The sequence below is a fragment of the Dermacentor albipictus genome, chromosome 8 (assembly GCF_038994185.2).
Source record: "Dermacentor albipictus isolate Rhodes 1998 colony chromosome 8, USDA_Dalb.pri_finalv2, whole genome shotgun sequence".
NCBI classification, from domain to species: Eukaryota; Metazoa; Arthropoda; class Arachnida; order Ixodida; family Ixodidae; genus Dermacentor; species Dermacentor albipictus.
In genome coordinates, this window is record NC_091828.1 from 48,972,243 (window position 1) to 48,988,591 (window position 16,349).

Genomic DNA, 16,349 nt, shown 5'->3' on the forward strand with positions numbered 1-16,349 from the left:
TGCCTCTGCAGAAAACTCAGCTACGGTCTTCGGCGGGTTACAAATAAGTCCGGCGAAAAGTTCTTGCTTGACGCCGCCCCGCATTAGGAAGCGGACTTTTTCTCCGACATTTCCGGGTCGGCGTGGCGGAAAAGACGAGCCATCTCCTCCGTGAAGATCGTGATCGTCTCGTTTGGCAGCTGCATTCTAATTTCTAGTAGAGCTTGGGCTCACTCTTATCGCACGACGCTTGTATACGTTTGCAAGAAGCCGCTTCGGAACAGGTCCCACGTCGTTAGGGTGGCTTCTCGATTGTCTAACCAGGTCCTGGCGGCGTCTTCCAGTGCGAAATAGACATGCCGCAGCTTTTCGTCGCTGTACGTATGTACAGCGATGCCTCTCATACGTCTCCAGCCATACGTACGTACAGCCTCTCATACGTCTCCAGCCAGCTTTCCGGGTCCTCAAATGTGTAACCGCGGAACGTCGGTGGCTCCCTGGGCTGCTGCAGAACTATTGGGGCTGCTCCGGCTGCCATTGGAGCTGTCTTCTTGGTTGTCTCTGGACGAACTTCTCTGACGATCTTCTTGGTCGTCTCTGGTAGAATTCCGTGTTCCGGGGCCAGCTGCTGTAGCCGGCGGCTTAATCGATGTTCCGGGACAGCACTGGTGTTGTCTTTGCGGTCCGGTCTTTGATTACGGCTTGTCGGGGGCGTCCGGTACATGAACGTAAAGCACCTTCACCAGATGTCACGTGGAGTGACGTGTGAGGAACACAGTAGCAATACTGTGAACGACAAAACTACCTTTTATTGGGCGAACCTGTGCCCACAATACAGGCTACACTTATAGCACAACGATAGCAGCGAACACGGTCAGCGATCGTTGAAAATCCGATCAGCGGGTCAAGCGTGTCGGCTTTTATAGAGCAGTCGTCGAATGTTCCAGACTAATCGTTTGGACCCGCGTGCTTTCCACAAAGTTCTACACCATTCGCGTTACGCGATGAAATCAGATAACACAAGGTTCGGCGACAACAGACAGCCGGGTAGAAGAATCGATAACTTTCCAGAAACGTTGTATGCGTCCCTCGCTGTGCGATTATAGTTGTTAAGCGGCGAAACGTGGTCGCCCGATAAAGATAAGTACACGTGTCATTATCGTATGCCTTCGCCTGCTAGCGCGTTAAAATGCATTGCGCTTTGCAGAGGGAGTGGTTTGTTTGTAGCATTCCTTGTCAGTTCCAGCAATAATTTGCCACTATTTTAGGCTGACAAAGTACAAGGAGTAGAGTATGTGTCAATTTTTTGTAACTTTCAACAAAACTGCGACTGAAGTTGTCTACTTTGTTAAGCCTATAAAAATGACACTGAGGAAAGCACAGGTTTACAAGTAGTTTTCTCGGTTGAAGAACAGCTAGATCACACACGAATAAGTCGCCGTATTTTGGCGTGTGTAAACCGTACCAAAAATTGCAAAAATTTCACAGCAAGGTCGGGATCGGAATGCGGATCTTAGGAATTGCAATTTGAGGTCTGGCTTCATGTCTGTACAGCATGTGCTGCAGCAGAACCACATTTCAGGGCAAAGTTCACGGTTACGGAAACTTTCGTTATCTCCTGGGGAACCCACTGTCTTTCCAGCCCTGTGTGTTGAAGCACCCTTCTCCAGTTATACATTGTCAGTCATTGTCCTCCTCTGTACGGGTCGTCATTTTGCATTTACTAGTTAGTGAATAGTGCACACGGCACCAGCAAAGTAAAACTTGGGTCATGATAAGCTGTACGCAAAGGCCCAGCAGCGTCTTTGAAATCAGTGGAACAGAGTCACTGGCTGAAGATATCGCATGGACAAGTTGATTGTCCGCAAATGGATCCTGTTTCTGTGCACGTTTTGCTGTGGTTTATGTGTGCGTGTTTTTTTTTGTTTCTGGGTGGTTCTGAAAGGATTTTGAAATGTATTTGCAGCACACACATAACCACAAACGAGCAAAGAAGGACAACAAGAACCAACGTTTTTGTTGTCCTTCTCTGCTAGTTTGTGCACTAGAACTATATATCATAATGCTATTCAAGTACTAGTCGAGTTGTGCACACACAGCAATTGTTCTGAAAGAGGCTTCCGGTTGTACATGTTGCCGGGTTATATGGGGAAAAATATGGTATTTCTTAACTAGTTCCTTGTAGTTTCAGCTTGTCCCCAAATGGAGACAGATTGGTTGTGCCAGTGAATTGTATCAAGTTTTGTAAGTGCTAAATGTGTCCTCCTAGTCTCGAGTGCTCATTGAGGTTGACAGAGCAAGCTGGGTCAGAGCATTTTAAACTGCTCTCTAAGGATCGTAGAAATCCATGAAAGTTCTCAAACACTCCACATTCTGTCAGTTTGTAATTTTTTGCCTTGCTGAAAGATAAGGTTTATTGGTGGTCTTCACAAAGAGGGTCATAAAGCATTCAGATGCAGAAATATTTGGTAAATTAAAAAGGACCATTAAGAGTTCTTTGTTCCATCATACTTAATATCACCCTCAAGATTTCCTGAATAACTAAAGAACAAGAAAGCTTGTCATTAAATTTAGCATCCGTGTTCTTATTTGGCATTTTATAGTAACTCTCTTGTTGTATTTGTGCAGCATCGAGGCCTTCTATTTCTCCATCAACTGCCAAATGTGACAACTCCAAGCAAGGATGCCTCCACCGATCTCAATCATGTGACTACGAGACTCGTAAACTATTTCAGCTGGAAACGCATGCCGCCATCCATACTGCTGAGAAGCCATTTCCATGCCCTTCATGCTCTCGGAGCTTCTCACGAAAGACCCACCTGAAAAGCCACCTTCGCACTCACACAGATCAGAAGCCATTTCAATGCCCTTCATGCCTTCAGAGCTTCTCACAACAGGCCCGCCTGCAAGAGCATCTGTGCACCCACACAGGCGAGAAGCCATTTCCGTGCCCTTCATGCTCTCGGAGCTTCTCAGAAAAGTGCAGCCTTATGAGACATCAGCGCACCCACACAGGCGAAAAGCCATTTGAGTGCCCTTCATGCTCTCGAAGCTTCTCAGAAAAGGGCAGCCTCATGAGACATCTGCGCACCCACACAGGCGAGAAGCCATTTGAGTGCCCTTCATGCTCTCGGAGCTTCTCACGAAAGACTCACTTGAAAAGCCACCTTCGCACTCACACAGGTGAGAAGCCATTTCAATGCCCTTCGTGCCTTCAGAGCTTCTCAGAAAAGGCAAAGCTGAAATCCCACCTGCGCACCCACACAGGCGAGAAGCCATATCAGTGCCCTTCATGCTCTCGGAGCTTCTCAGAAAAGGGCAACCTTATGAGACACATGTGCACCCATACAGGTGACAAGCCGTTTCAGTGCGCTTCATGCTCTCAGAGCTTCACACAAAAGACCCACCTGAAAATCCACCAGCGCACCCACACAGGCGAGAAGCCATATCCATGCCTTTCATGCTCCCGGAGCTTTTCAGAAAAGGGCCACCTTATGAGACACGTGCGCACCCACACAAAAGAGAAGCCATTTCAGTGTCCTTCATGCTCTCAGAGCTTCACAGAAAAGGGCTCTCTTATGAAACACCTTCGCACCAACACAGGCGATAAGCCATTTCAGTGCGCTTCATGCACTCAGAGCTTCTCAGAAAAGTGTAGCCTTATGAGACATCTGCGCACCCACACAGGTGCGAAGACATTTGAGTGCCCTTCGTGCTCTCGGAGCTTCTCACAAAAGGTCACCCTGAAGTTCCACTTGCGCACCCACACAGGCGAGAAGCCATATCAGTGCCCTTCATGTTCCCATAGCTTCTCAAAAAAGGGCAACCTTATGAGACACCTGCGCACCCACACGGGCGAGAAGCCATATCAATGCGCTTCATGCTCTCGGAGCTTCTCAGAAAAGCGCAACCTTATGGAACACCTGCGCACCCACACAGGCGAGAAGCCATTTCAGTGTCTTTCATGCTCTAAGAGCTTCTCACAAAAGGTCACCCTAAAGTCCCACCTGCACACCCACACAGGCAAGAAGCCACATCAGTGCCCTTCATGCTCTCGAAGCTTCTCACAAAAGAGCAACCTTACGAGACACCTGCGCATCCACATAGAATAGAAGCCATTTCAGTGCCCTTCATGCACTTGGAGCTTCTCAGAAAAGTGCTACCGTGTGAGACACTTGTGCAACCACAAAGACGAGAAGCTGTTTCAGTGCCCTTTATGCTCTCGGAGCTTCTTACAAGAGGCCCACCTGAAAGATCGCCTGCACATCTACACAGGTGAGAAGCCATTTCACTGCCCTTCATGCCTTCAGAGCTTCTCACAAATGCCACTATTCTGCTGCTTTTAAAGAAAAGGTTGTGCGAGCTGCATAGGCATTGTCAAACATTCAGGCTGTGTGGGTCTTCAGCATCGATGAGAAAAACGTCCGTCGTTGGAGGGGGCAACTGGATATTTTTTGTGCATGCACTGCAACGAGGAGGGTTTTTACAGGACAACAGCAGCGAGGATGACTGAGAAAAGCCCAGCAAGTTCATTTTCAATAAGTGCTGTTTTCACGTTGTGAATGTATTGTCCTCGCTTTTTTTGCCTACATGCAAGGCAAGTTTTTTTTTTCCAGACTTTTCAGGGGTTGGCTTATTGGATCTGGCCTTGATACAAGTAAATACGGTATGTTTAATGTAATACGTATTGTTATAGTACAAATGTCTAAATGATCTGCTTTCTAGGTGGTGCATTTTTGTTTTATGGTATTATCTTTTGGGATATACGAATTTCTGTTAGACCCATTCATGTATTAGTTGCGTCTAGGCTCTGGTATACATGGTTCATTCTAGAGACTTTTTGTCTTATTCTATTTGCACCTTTTTTTTACTCGTGTGTACCTTTTTACAGCAATTGATTGTTCAATAATTTAGCTTTTCACCATCTCTTTCATCAGAGCACAAATAAATGCCTTTGTTTAATGAGTATTCATTTTCTGTTCTTGATATTTTAGTACTGGAATGACAGCATATAGTAATGTTAGCATTTTATTGCATCGGGGTTGCAGGAGAAGGTGAGTGATCGCAGTTTGAAGTTCATTATTAGCACAAAAGGCACTTGTTATTTTAACACGGCAGTGTTAAGGAGCTGGTGTCGGCGGCGTTGACCGTGAGCGATAAATCCCGGGAGGCACTTCATGAATAAAAATAACTTGCAAGATGGACTGGGTGGGAATACAGCGACGGTCCCCGGAGTGTGAGACGGAGTCACTACCACTCAGCCACGAGTTCGACGCTTCAAAGCGGTAAGAAAGCACCTCTAGTGAAATCGGTGTTGCCTAAGAAACGAGCTGTAGAAAGTTATACTGTGGTGTATATCGGTAATTATGAACATGTAACTTACAGAAGTCGCAGTTACACGAGTAGCGAAGTGCGTTTCCGCTAGATTTCTTCTGCGCTTTCTGCACAGGCAGAGCCATCTTGCGGCAAACAGAGAAGACCCCCTCCTCTCAATGTACGGCGCTGCCCCGACAGTTCGCGCGTCACGCGCGCATTAGGGCTGTGCGGGGACCGGTGCGAGGCGCGTCGCGGCCCGGACTCCCTCTCCCCTGACGACGTTTCGCCGTGATCCTTCATGGGTTGCAGAATAAAGCGTCCTACCTTTCTTGAGATCACTATCTGTCTATCTCTCTGCCCGTGCCGATCACGACGTTTTGCTGGCGTACATCGTTTCCCCCTCCGAGACACGGAGTTCTTTGGTTCGTTCCGCTTGCTCAGGCGTACGTTTCGTTGGCGCGCCGAACGCTGCATTGCTCGACGCTCACCGCGTGATTGGTGGGTGCAAAGTGCGATGCGGGGCGCCTCGTAAGTGGTCGCTGCGCCGTAGCACATTGTCTTGCACCCCTTGGCGAGTCGACGGGAACGCTGTTCCACTCTTGAAGGCGAAGCTTAAGCGTCCTCCAATTTTTATTTCAACAAATGTATAGGCATTTGTATAAGCACTGGTGTGACACACATCTGAAGAAATATTTGTACTAAATTTACATTTTTAATCTAGCAAAGAATGACACCTGCACTGTATAGCACATATGTTCACGGAAGGTAAGAATTTGGGCAAATCCTGTTTTTCAACATTTGTAAATATTCCTTTTGAATTGCAGTTGTGACAGTCCCTCATAGTGAATTTCCTCACACACAAAATTTTGCACTCGACATATTCTTAAATAATAAATCAAAGAATTAACTGTTTCTATTTTGATTAAGGGTTTGCAAATATTGGATGCTTTTGAATAGGCACTACGTAAATTCAAATATTTTCTAGTTGCCTTCGAACACTTAAAGCATTACGTGTGTGCCCCCATTCACCCCCGTTGGCATAGTATATGCATGAAGTAGAACATGCGTAATAGAGGCTGCATACGCTGCTAAGGTACCTAGACTTTCCTGGTTATACAGGGATCATTTGCGCTCGCCTTTGTGTGTGAGAAAATTCCTCATTTGTACCTTGCACTCCATTTGTGTTTTTAATAAGCAGTGCTTCATAATGTGCGATGGAACAACAGGAACCTACCACTGTTATGAACACCAGCGTGTACACATTGTGTCGTGTCACTAGCCAAGCGACATGGAGGCTACACTACTGCCGGCTCCATGGTGATAACCTTTATTACGATGAATGTAACTTGTATACAAGAGCGCTGTGGCGCCATCTGTTGCAAAGGCACTGTAGTGTTTTCACGGGGCGAAAACCGCAGCCGAAGGAAGAGGCGTGAGCAGAACCAAACGTGGTTTATTCCATGACGGCTCGTAGTGGAATGCGGCGCGGTGGCCGCATGACTGGGCTAATATAGCAAGCTGTCGCGATAGTCGCGCCGCCACTATCGCTCAAGCGGCGATGATAACACTCTTCCCTCTTTATTTTAGAGAGTGCACTTGTATCCTTATACAATAGTTGAAGAATGGCTTAGTATCTCTCGGGTGGACGGCGTTGCCTTGACGGGTAGCGCCTGTGCGGAGCCGATGTATCTGATGGAGGAGCGGGAGCTGGAGGGACGGACTCCCCGGGTGTCGGCTCTTCTGGCGTTGGCTGGTCACCAGTCTGACTGACCTTCAGGGAAGACCAGGAACCCCTCCGAGAAATCGGATGCCCTTGGTGTCACTACAGGGCCGGCGCCAGCCAGCAGCTGGTCGAGATGTCGGCGCCAGATGAACTTGCCTCGGGGGGTGGTTACCATGACTTTGTACGAGACTGGTCCAGTCTTCTTCAGAACGGTTCCACGAACCCACTTCGTTGGGCCTCTGTAATTGCGAACTAGAACACTGTCATTAACACAAAAGCAGTCCCTGTTGCTCCTGCGCTGCTGCATTTGGGTGAACTGACTGTGCATCACCTTCCCCTCCGCTGTAGGCTTCATTGCATCCAGCCTGGCGCGCAATCGTCTACCCATCAATAGGTTAGCTGGAGCTTCTCCAGTCGTAGGATGAGGCGTATTTCTGTACGCCAATAAGAAGTTGTGAAGTGTTTCTTCGATAGACTCACCGGGAGATGACTTGTGTAGAGCAGACTTCAACGTTTGCACGAAACGCTCCGCCAGACCGTTTGTGCTTGGGTGATAAGGAGCGCTCACGACGTGTCTGGCCCCGACGCTCCGCATAAACGCCTTGAACTCTTCGGACACCAGTTGTGGTCCATTGTCGGACACCACCGTCTCCGGCACTCCGAATCTGCAGAAAAGTTCACGCAAGCTGGCAACAGTACGCTCGGACGTTGTGCTTCGCATAACGAACACTTCCGGCCACTTCGAGTGAGCATCTACAACGACTAAAAACATAGTTCCTCGGAAAGGTCCTGCGAAGTCCAGGTGAATTCGCCTCCACGGTGCGGTCGGCCATGACCAGGGATGCAGAGGTGCCTTAACTGGATCATTCCGTTGTTCCTGGCAGGCTTGGCAACTTCGTACCTTTGTCTCTAAGTCTGCATCAATTGATGGCCACCACACATAGCTGCGAGCCAGCTCCTTGCTCCGCACAATGCCGGGATGACCGAGGGGACGGACTAACAACCCTCAGGCCATACATGAGGCACCCTTGATGCACGCTAATCTGCAAACGTCTGTCAAAGAATGGTTTTAAGCTCGCATCTCGCAAATGCAATGGCCAGCCTATGCTTGTAAGCTGGAGCACTTTACTGAGCACCGGATCAGGTGCTATAGCGAGCGCAATCTGTTTAGCGGACACCGGCATAGAGTCCAGACGCAAAGCATAAAACGATTCCTCGCCTTCAGACGTACCGTCTTCAGGACCCTGGAGCGGGAACCTTGACAAAAAAATCTGCTTCTGCGTTGTCACTAGACTTTTTGTACATGAGCGAGTACTTGTAAGAGGACAACGTGACAGCCCATCGCTGTAAGTGTGCCGCTGCAATTGGTTGAATGCCCGTTTTTTGCCCAAGAATTGTGTGCAATGGCTTGTGACCCGTAATCAACGTGAAACATCTCCCATAGATGTAGAAATGAAACTTTTTGACGGCAAAGATAATGGCCAGCGCTTCTTTTTCTAGCTGACTGTACTTCTTTTCGGCCTCAGTTAATGTGCGCGACGCATAAAAAACAGGCCGAGAGCTTCCGTCTTCAGTTACATGAGAAAGTACTGCGCCCACGCCGTATTGGGAAGCGTCACATGCCACTTGCAAAGGTTTATCTGGGTCGTAATGCGCCAGGATCGATGATGACGCCAACGCATTCTTGATTTCCTCGAACGCCCTTTGACACGATTCATCCCAGAGCCATGGCTGGTCGCGACGCAGCAGTTTGTAAAGTGGACTCGCCAGAGTAGACAATCGAGGAACAAACTTCCCGTAGTAATTTACAATGCCCAAAAACGATTGTAGTTCTGCTTGCCTGTGGGTGCGGACGCTTTCATCAGTGCGTCTATCTTGTCTGGCGTTGTGCTGACCCCTGCTGCACTGATAACATGACCCAGATACCGTAATTCCGTTTGGAAAAATGAGCACTTTTCTTTCTTTACTCGAACGCCACGCTCCGTTAACCGCTTCAGAACCGCTTCGAGATTTGCAAAATGCTCGTCTGACATCTTGCCGGTGATGAGAACGTCATCCAAATAGCAGCTGACGCCTTTCAGGCCTTTCAACATTGTGTCTATAATTCTTTGGAAAATAGAAGGTGCCGAAGAAACCCCGAACGGCAGCCTGTTTACGGAAAAAAGTCCTTTATGAGTATTTAGTGTCAAATACTTTCTTGACGATTCTGACATTACTATCTGCTGATAGGCTCGATTTAGGTCAATTTTAGAACATGCTTGGCCCCCTGCGAGCGCCGTGAACAACTCGTCTATTCTCGGGAGTGGATAGCGATCAGTTTCAAGACAAGGGTTTAGGGTGGTCTTATAATCGCCGCATAGTCTTATGCCACCGTCCTTCTTTACTACTGGCACAACCGGCGTTGCGTAGTCACTTGGCTCGACTGGCGAAATGACTCCCATGTCTTCCAACTTTTTAAGTTCAGCCTCAACTGCTGTTTGCAATGCAAACGGAACACTTCTTGCCTTCATAAATTTTGGCACGCTACCTTCTTTCAGAGACAATATCGCTCTTTCTTCTGTAATTGTCCCCAGTTCGTCCTGAAACAAACTCTGGTACTTGTCTCGATGAGCGCGCAGTCTGGAAGAGGCAGAGCCGTCCCACCTGGGAATAGCGTTGAGCTTGAAAATACGGCTCCAGTCGAGTCGGATGGCTTGCAACCATTGTCGACCTAGCAGAGGGGGTCCCTTTTCTCTCGTGATGTAAAAAGGCAGCTGGGCCCTCTGCTCTCCGTACTGCACGGCAACGTGAGCCACTCCGACAGGCTGGATGATGGCTCTGTCGAACGTCCGCAGCTTCAGCGTCGTTGGCACGACCTTGATGGAGGGAAACATTTGACGGAACTGTGCCAAAGACATTACGGACACAGTAGCCCCCGTATCCAGCTCCATTTCCAAGGGTACGTCTTGTACTTGCACTGAAATTTTTATCGGCTCCATACCAGGCGAAACAATTTCCTTCACGCCAACAGAAGCTTAAACGGGACTCAACCCCTTCATCGCGTTTCGACGCGCTCCCTTCGTCGTTCTCTCGTTAGCTTGGCACATTCTTTGAATGTGCCCTTTCTTATCACATTTGAAACAAATGGCCGCAACGTGCGGGCACAGTCTGCTTGCATGTTTCGCAGATCCGCAGCGGTAGCAATTTCCCTGCGTCATATGTTTTCCCAACCGCTCCGACTTTGTGAACGTCTGATACGCTTGATTCCGAAGCGTGCACTTCTGCAACGCTCTTTTTCGCCGCTTCCATGGCTAGCGCTCGTTCTACGGCCTTCTGGAAGGTTAGCTTGTTATCCTCCGTGAATAACACGCGCTGTATATCTTCTCGGCACAGACCTCAGACAAAATGGTCCCGCAACGACTGATCAAGGGCGGATTCAAATTCACATGTCTGTGCCAATTTCTGCAACTGCGCAACATATTCCTAAATTGACTCAGTCTCAAGTTGTGCTCTTCTGTGAAATTTTGCGCGTTCGCTTATTACCGACGGCTTCGGTGACAAATGGTCACCAAGAAGTCTCTTTAAAAGCTCGAAAACTTTAGCCGACGGCAATTCCAGCGCGGTCAATGACTTGAGAAGACTGTACGTCTTTGGGCCTATGAGACTAAAAAAAGCGTGTACCTTGTCGTCCTCGGGGATACGGTTGACGTGAACAAACGACGACAAGCGTTCCTCGTACGACGGCCAGTCGCTTGTGGACTCGTCAAAGGGCTCGATGTGTCCCAGTCGACCCACGATTTGCGCCACTGCACCCGGCGCAGCCGGTCCTTCCGTTGCCATGTCAGCTTGCCGCAGAATTGCTCAGCATCCCATCTTCGTCGCCAATGTAGTGTTTTCACGGGGTGAAAACCGCAGCCGAAGGAAGAGGCGTGAGCAGAACCAAACGTGGTTTATTCCATGACGGCTCGTAATGGAATGCGCGCGCGGTGGCCGCATGACTGGGCTAATATAGCAAGCTGTCGCGATAGTCGCGCCGCCACTATCGCTCAAGCGGCGATGATAACACAACAGGCACGACAGTAAACATTGTTTTATACTTATTTTGATAATCATCATCATCATCAGCCTGGTTACGCCCAATGCAGGGCAAAGCCCTCTCCCATACTTCTCCAACAACCCCGGTCATGTACTAATTGTGGCAATGTCGTCCCTGCAAACTTCTTAATCTCATCCGCCCACCCAACTTTCTGCCGCCTCCTGCTACCCTTCCTTTCCCTTGGAATCCAGTCCATAACCCTTTATGACCATCGGTTATCTTCCCTCCTCACCCGCCGTGGTTGCTCAGTGGCTATGGTGTTGGGCTGCTGAGCACGAGGTCGCGGGATCGAATCCCGGCCACGGCGGCCGCATTTCGATGGGGGCGAAATGCGAAAACACCCGTGTGCTTAGATTTAGGTGCACGTTAAAGAACCCCAGGTGGTCAAAATTTCCGGAGTCCTCCACTACGGCGTGCCTCATAATCAGAAAGTGGTTTTGGCACGTAAAACCCCAAATATTATTATTATATATTATCTTCCCTCCTCATTACATGTGCTGCCAATGCCCATTTCTTTTTCTTGATTTCAACTAAGATGTCATTAACTCGCGTTTGTTCCCTCACCCAATCTGCTCTTTTCTTATCCCTTAACGCTACACCTATCATTCTTCTTTCCATAGCTCGTTGCGTCGTCCTCAATTTGAGTAGAACCCTCTTCGTAAACCTCCAGGTTTTTGACCCGTAGGTGAGTACTGGTAAGACACAGCTATTATACACTTTTCTCTTGAGGGATAATGGCAACGTGCTGTTCATGATCTGAGAATGCCTGCCAAACGCACCCCAGCCCATGCTTATTCTTCTGATTATTTCCGTCTCATGATCCGGATCCGCCGTCACTACCTGCACTAAGTAGATGTATTCCCTTACCACTTCCAGTGCCTCGCTACCTATTGTAAGTTGTTCTCTTCCGAGACTGTCAGCCATTACTTTAGTTTTCTGCAGATTAATTTTTAGCTGTTTGTTTTTCGAAAACTATTTAAAACGTATTCTGCATTCGACTTGTTTCACTTCTGGCCCTATTCCGTCTGTATTCCATTCAATCTGAAAAATTATACACGTCATTAGTTTAAATCGATTTTAGGCAGGAACAATGTTCCAACACGTAATAAATAGTATTTGTTTTCGTTTTGGAAGTTGCACACCTCAGGATTACCTTCTAATCCACTCAGATATTTTGGGTGACATGGTGCGCCTTCAGACTTTGGCACATTACAACCATGTGACGATGCACCTGCACCAACATGTGACCATTTCAGTGCAGGTTCTTTCAAAGTTTGCAACTTGCGAACTCGCATAGCATTTGTCTATCCACACGGTTAAGCCATGTAGGTGTCTACGTATTAATAAACGTTAATATGTACGGGGAAAAGCATGTGTGTGCAGTATGCTGCACGGCATTCTGTTACACAAGCGTTACTATATGCGGAGACATGTTGAGCTGCTAGGGTAATTCATAGCATGTTCCAGCATAATGTGACAAGCAGTTTCATGCATCACTCTTTAATTGATATTCTCAAAGAGCACTGCCAGGAACAATTCACAGTAATTACTAATCAGCTTGACAGCATACATTTATCTGAACCGGAAAAAAAGAACTTGAACAATTCGTTGAAACTAGGAAAACCTATATAAATTTCACAGGGTGTATACCAACAGGGAAAACTGGGAATTCTAAGGGATTCACAGGGTGTATACCAACAGGGAAAACTGGGAATTCTAAGGGATTTTGAATAGTCTGGAAATACTCGGGAAAGACTCAGGGAATTTGTGCTTCAATCAGGGAAAATTGGCTGTCATTTTATTGAAAGGGAACAAACGTCGCCCTTACGCTGGCTTGAGTAAGAGTGGAGTGTAATGAATTGTCTTTGACGCCGTGTCGTCGGCTGGATAAATTACCAGTGTAGCGTCAACGACCGATTTTTGGGAGATAGACGGCTTCGCGGCGCCAACACGTACCCGGGACGTCTGAAATTTCGGATGCAAGAACCGTTCGCCGTCCGATATTTGGGACTTTCTGCTGCGGCCGCAGGTCCGAGACGGCATTAATCAAAGCTAAAGGCGGAACCGCATGGCGCGATTTCAGGCGCGATTGACGCGCGGATGGTGGGACGCGCGCGTCATTTTGACGCGTGCCCACGAAATCGCGCCGCGTGCTGCGTCACGAAAATGCGTCACGAAATCGCGCGGCCGCGTGCTGCTGCTCAGAGTAGAAAAAAACGCGTCGCGCGGTGCGTCCGCCAATCAAGGTTCAGGTAAGTCACGTGACATTTTGGTTTTTATGCGAAGCATATTACGAGAGCTCAACCCAGCTCCTCAGGCGCGGCGGTGTCGCCTTGAAACCACGTGATACCGTGACGTCACGATAGAGGAGAAGTGGCTTTGGCTCAACTCTTGCAAGATGGGCTTGGTGGGAATCGAACCAGGGTCTCCGGAGTGTGAGACGGAGACGCTACCACTGAGCCACGAGTTTTTTTTTTTTTTCTTTATTACCGACATGGCAACAAGGCTACAAAACAAGGCATTTTAACAATAGACAACGGTCGCGACAACATCTCTGCCATTGGTTGGCACTCACAGGGCTAAAAACGCTTGAAATTCGCTAGCTCAGTGATCACACTGAGCCATGTTGGTTTTTCTTTTTGCAAATTATACATTTCCTTAATATGACAAATGCTTTCAATGAAGTATTCTCTAACAGGCCGGGCATTTACTTCGGCATGTCTCACGGCCATTCTAGTTTTCCATAAACTATGTAAGGACACCAGCATGAACATGTCATAGGGTACATTGTCTTCATTTAAAGTAGGCAAGAAACGAATCCCATATGGTGTAATCGGCAAGTCCTTCTTTAGTGTTCTCTGTAAGATGTCCCAATGGAACACAGCATCCCAGCAGTCAAGAAAAATGTGTTCTATTGTTTCGGGTTTCCAGCATAGTAAACAGTTGACGCTCCAAGGCACGGAAAGACCTTTTTCATCTAGCCACGGTTTGACAGGTAAAGTATTGGTGTGGAGCTGGAAAAAGAAGGACTTTACCGACGGGCGTACTGGCATTCGTTTTACTCTTTTTAGTACGTCCTTTTCAGGTCCAATGCAGAACATCGAGCGATACAATGGCACCGGCAACATTGTGTCTACCAGGTCCTTATATAAGCGCTTTCGTGGTACCCTACTTAGGTATTCCATGGAGAACCGAACCTTTAACAGCTGAAAAGCCAATTAGATTACCTCTTTTAGGAAACCACGCGCTCTGCCTTGACTGCACCGATGTGGCGATACAATAAACTCAGGTATAGCTTCGCTCAGCCTTGTTTGAAACATAGTTAATAAAAATGGGTCATTTTGGTCCCGTAAGAAAACAAACCTCGACACAATCTGCCTAATGAACAAATGTGCCAGACCTAATCCTCCATTTTTGACCGAGCGAAAGAGATTAGTGCGACTGGTGCGCTCCCAGCTTGAACCCCATACAAACACTGCGAGTACTCTGCGTAAACGTTGTATGTTAGCCCTTGACATGCACAACGTTTGGAGCACGTAGAAAATTTTGGCAACGGCAAACAGGTTGCACACTGTCGCACGAGCAAACATAGAGAAATTGTGGCCTCCCCATTTAAGTGTACGTTCACGAACCCTTTCAGTTTCGGCATTCCAGTAATCAACGGCGTCACGGTAGTGCTCAAGCGGCACCCCCAGGTACTTTGCCGGCGTGACTGTCCAGCGGATATTAGCAAACGTACTCGGGTGGTCTTCCCAGTTGCCGATCCATACCCCTAGGGATTTATCAAAGTTAATAGCACTGCCTGTCATTCTGCAGTATGATAAAGCCTCTGCGACCGCGATTTCGATGCTTTCTTTATCCCGACAAAACAACGCGATGTCATCCGCGTATGCCAGCACTTTCACTTCCGCGGACTGCACTCTGAAACCCGATATTCTATTGTCATTCTTGATTTTCCTACAAAGCGGCTCTAGGTAAATTGCGAATAAAAGAGGCGACAAACCACACCCTTGGCGCACAGATGACCGGACACTAAAGGTTTTGGTAACCTCCTTGTTTATAACGAGGCTGGCGGTACAGTCTTGATAGCACATCTTTACCCCATCTAAGATCAAATCCCCTACCTTTATGTGTTCTAGAATACTGAAAAGAATTTTGTGGGCCACACGGTCGAAAGCCTTCTGCATATCTAACTGTAACATGGCACAGTGTTCACCTAGGTCATTACAGTATTCTAAAATGCTTCTGGCAATATGAATGTTTGTGTAGATAGACCTTCCTTTAATGCCGCATGTTTGATGCGACCCTATTCTGGTCACCACTCCCTGTAATCGCTTTCCCAGCACTCTTGTAAATATCTTATAGTCTACATTCATTAGTGATATCGGCCGGTAAGCGTCAACAGCTAACAATTTTTCTGGGTCCTCTGATTTCGGTATCAGGACTACTTGCGATGTCCGAAAAGAAGGAGGAACCTGTTTTTGCGCATAGGCCTCCTTAAACAACCGTAACAGGATCTCACTGACATCACTTTTGAAGGCTTTATAAAAGGCCGCTCCGAGTCCATCAGGGCCCGGAGACTTGCCTACAACTAAATCATCTATGGCTCCTTCCACTTCGGTGATGCTCAGAGGCCACTCCAGACGCTTTTGAATGTCTTCCTCTAATTGCGGCATGTTTGACAAAAAGTCAGTCTTGAATTCTTCTGTGACGTCTTTAACAGTCCCGAATAATTTGCTATAATGGTCAAGAAACGCCTCTTCAATTTTTTGAGGTTGGCTCGTGATCTCGTTCTCGTATTGAATCATTCTGATTTCATTTCGCCTCGCGTATGCCCTTTCGTCAGATAAGGCTCGTTTATTCGGTGTCTCACCTAGCCAAACCCTTTCAGCTCGTGCCCTTATAACTGCTCCTTTGAACTTCTCTTCTTCGATAAGCTCAAGCTGGCTTTTCAGTTCTCTTATCTCCTTTGTTCGGCTCCCGGATATCTCGCTTTCCACGGCGTACAGAAAATCAAGCTCACGCTGCATTTCATTTTCTTTTTTCCTTTTAATAAATTTCTCTTTACTGGATTCTTCTATAGCACTGATCTTGACTCCTTGTTTAAAGTTCTCCCATAATTCTAGCACGTTGCCATCTTCGGCTTCGATCAAATTATCTAACTTTTGCTTCACGCTTTCGCAAAAGGATTCGTTCATTAACAGCCCATCGTTGAACTTCCACAACTTCCAGTTGAACTTCGATTTTCTTTCTTTG

The 16,349-nt window shown here is 47.6% G+C and overlaps 1 protein-coding gene across 2 annotated transcripts in view; it reads left to right on the forward strand.

Annotated features, from left to right (window-relative positions):
- LOC139048759 (zinc finger protein 84-like) overlaps positions 1–16,349 on the forward strand; it is a 41,810-nt gene that overhangs the window by 24,026 nt on the left and 1,435 nt on the right. The window contains exon 2 of one of the 2 annotated variants that reach the window (XR_011507889.1): positions 2,608–4,254. Coding sequence is in view for 1 of the 2 variants with exons in the window: in XM_070523340.1 (XP_070379441.1) it covers positions 2,608–4,091 (1,484 nt within the window). In the remaining variant the exon portion in view is untranslated. Of the gene's footprint in view, positions 1–2,607; positions 4,952–16,349 lie in introns of those variants that run through there. The other variant, XM_070523340.1, reaches the window with a different exon arrangement.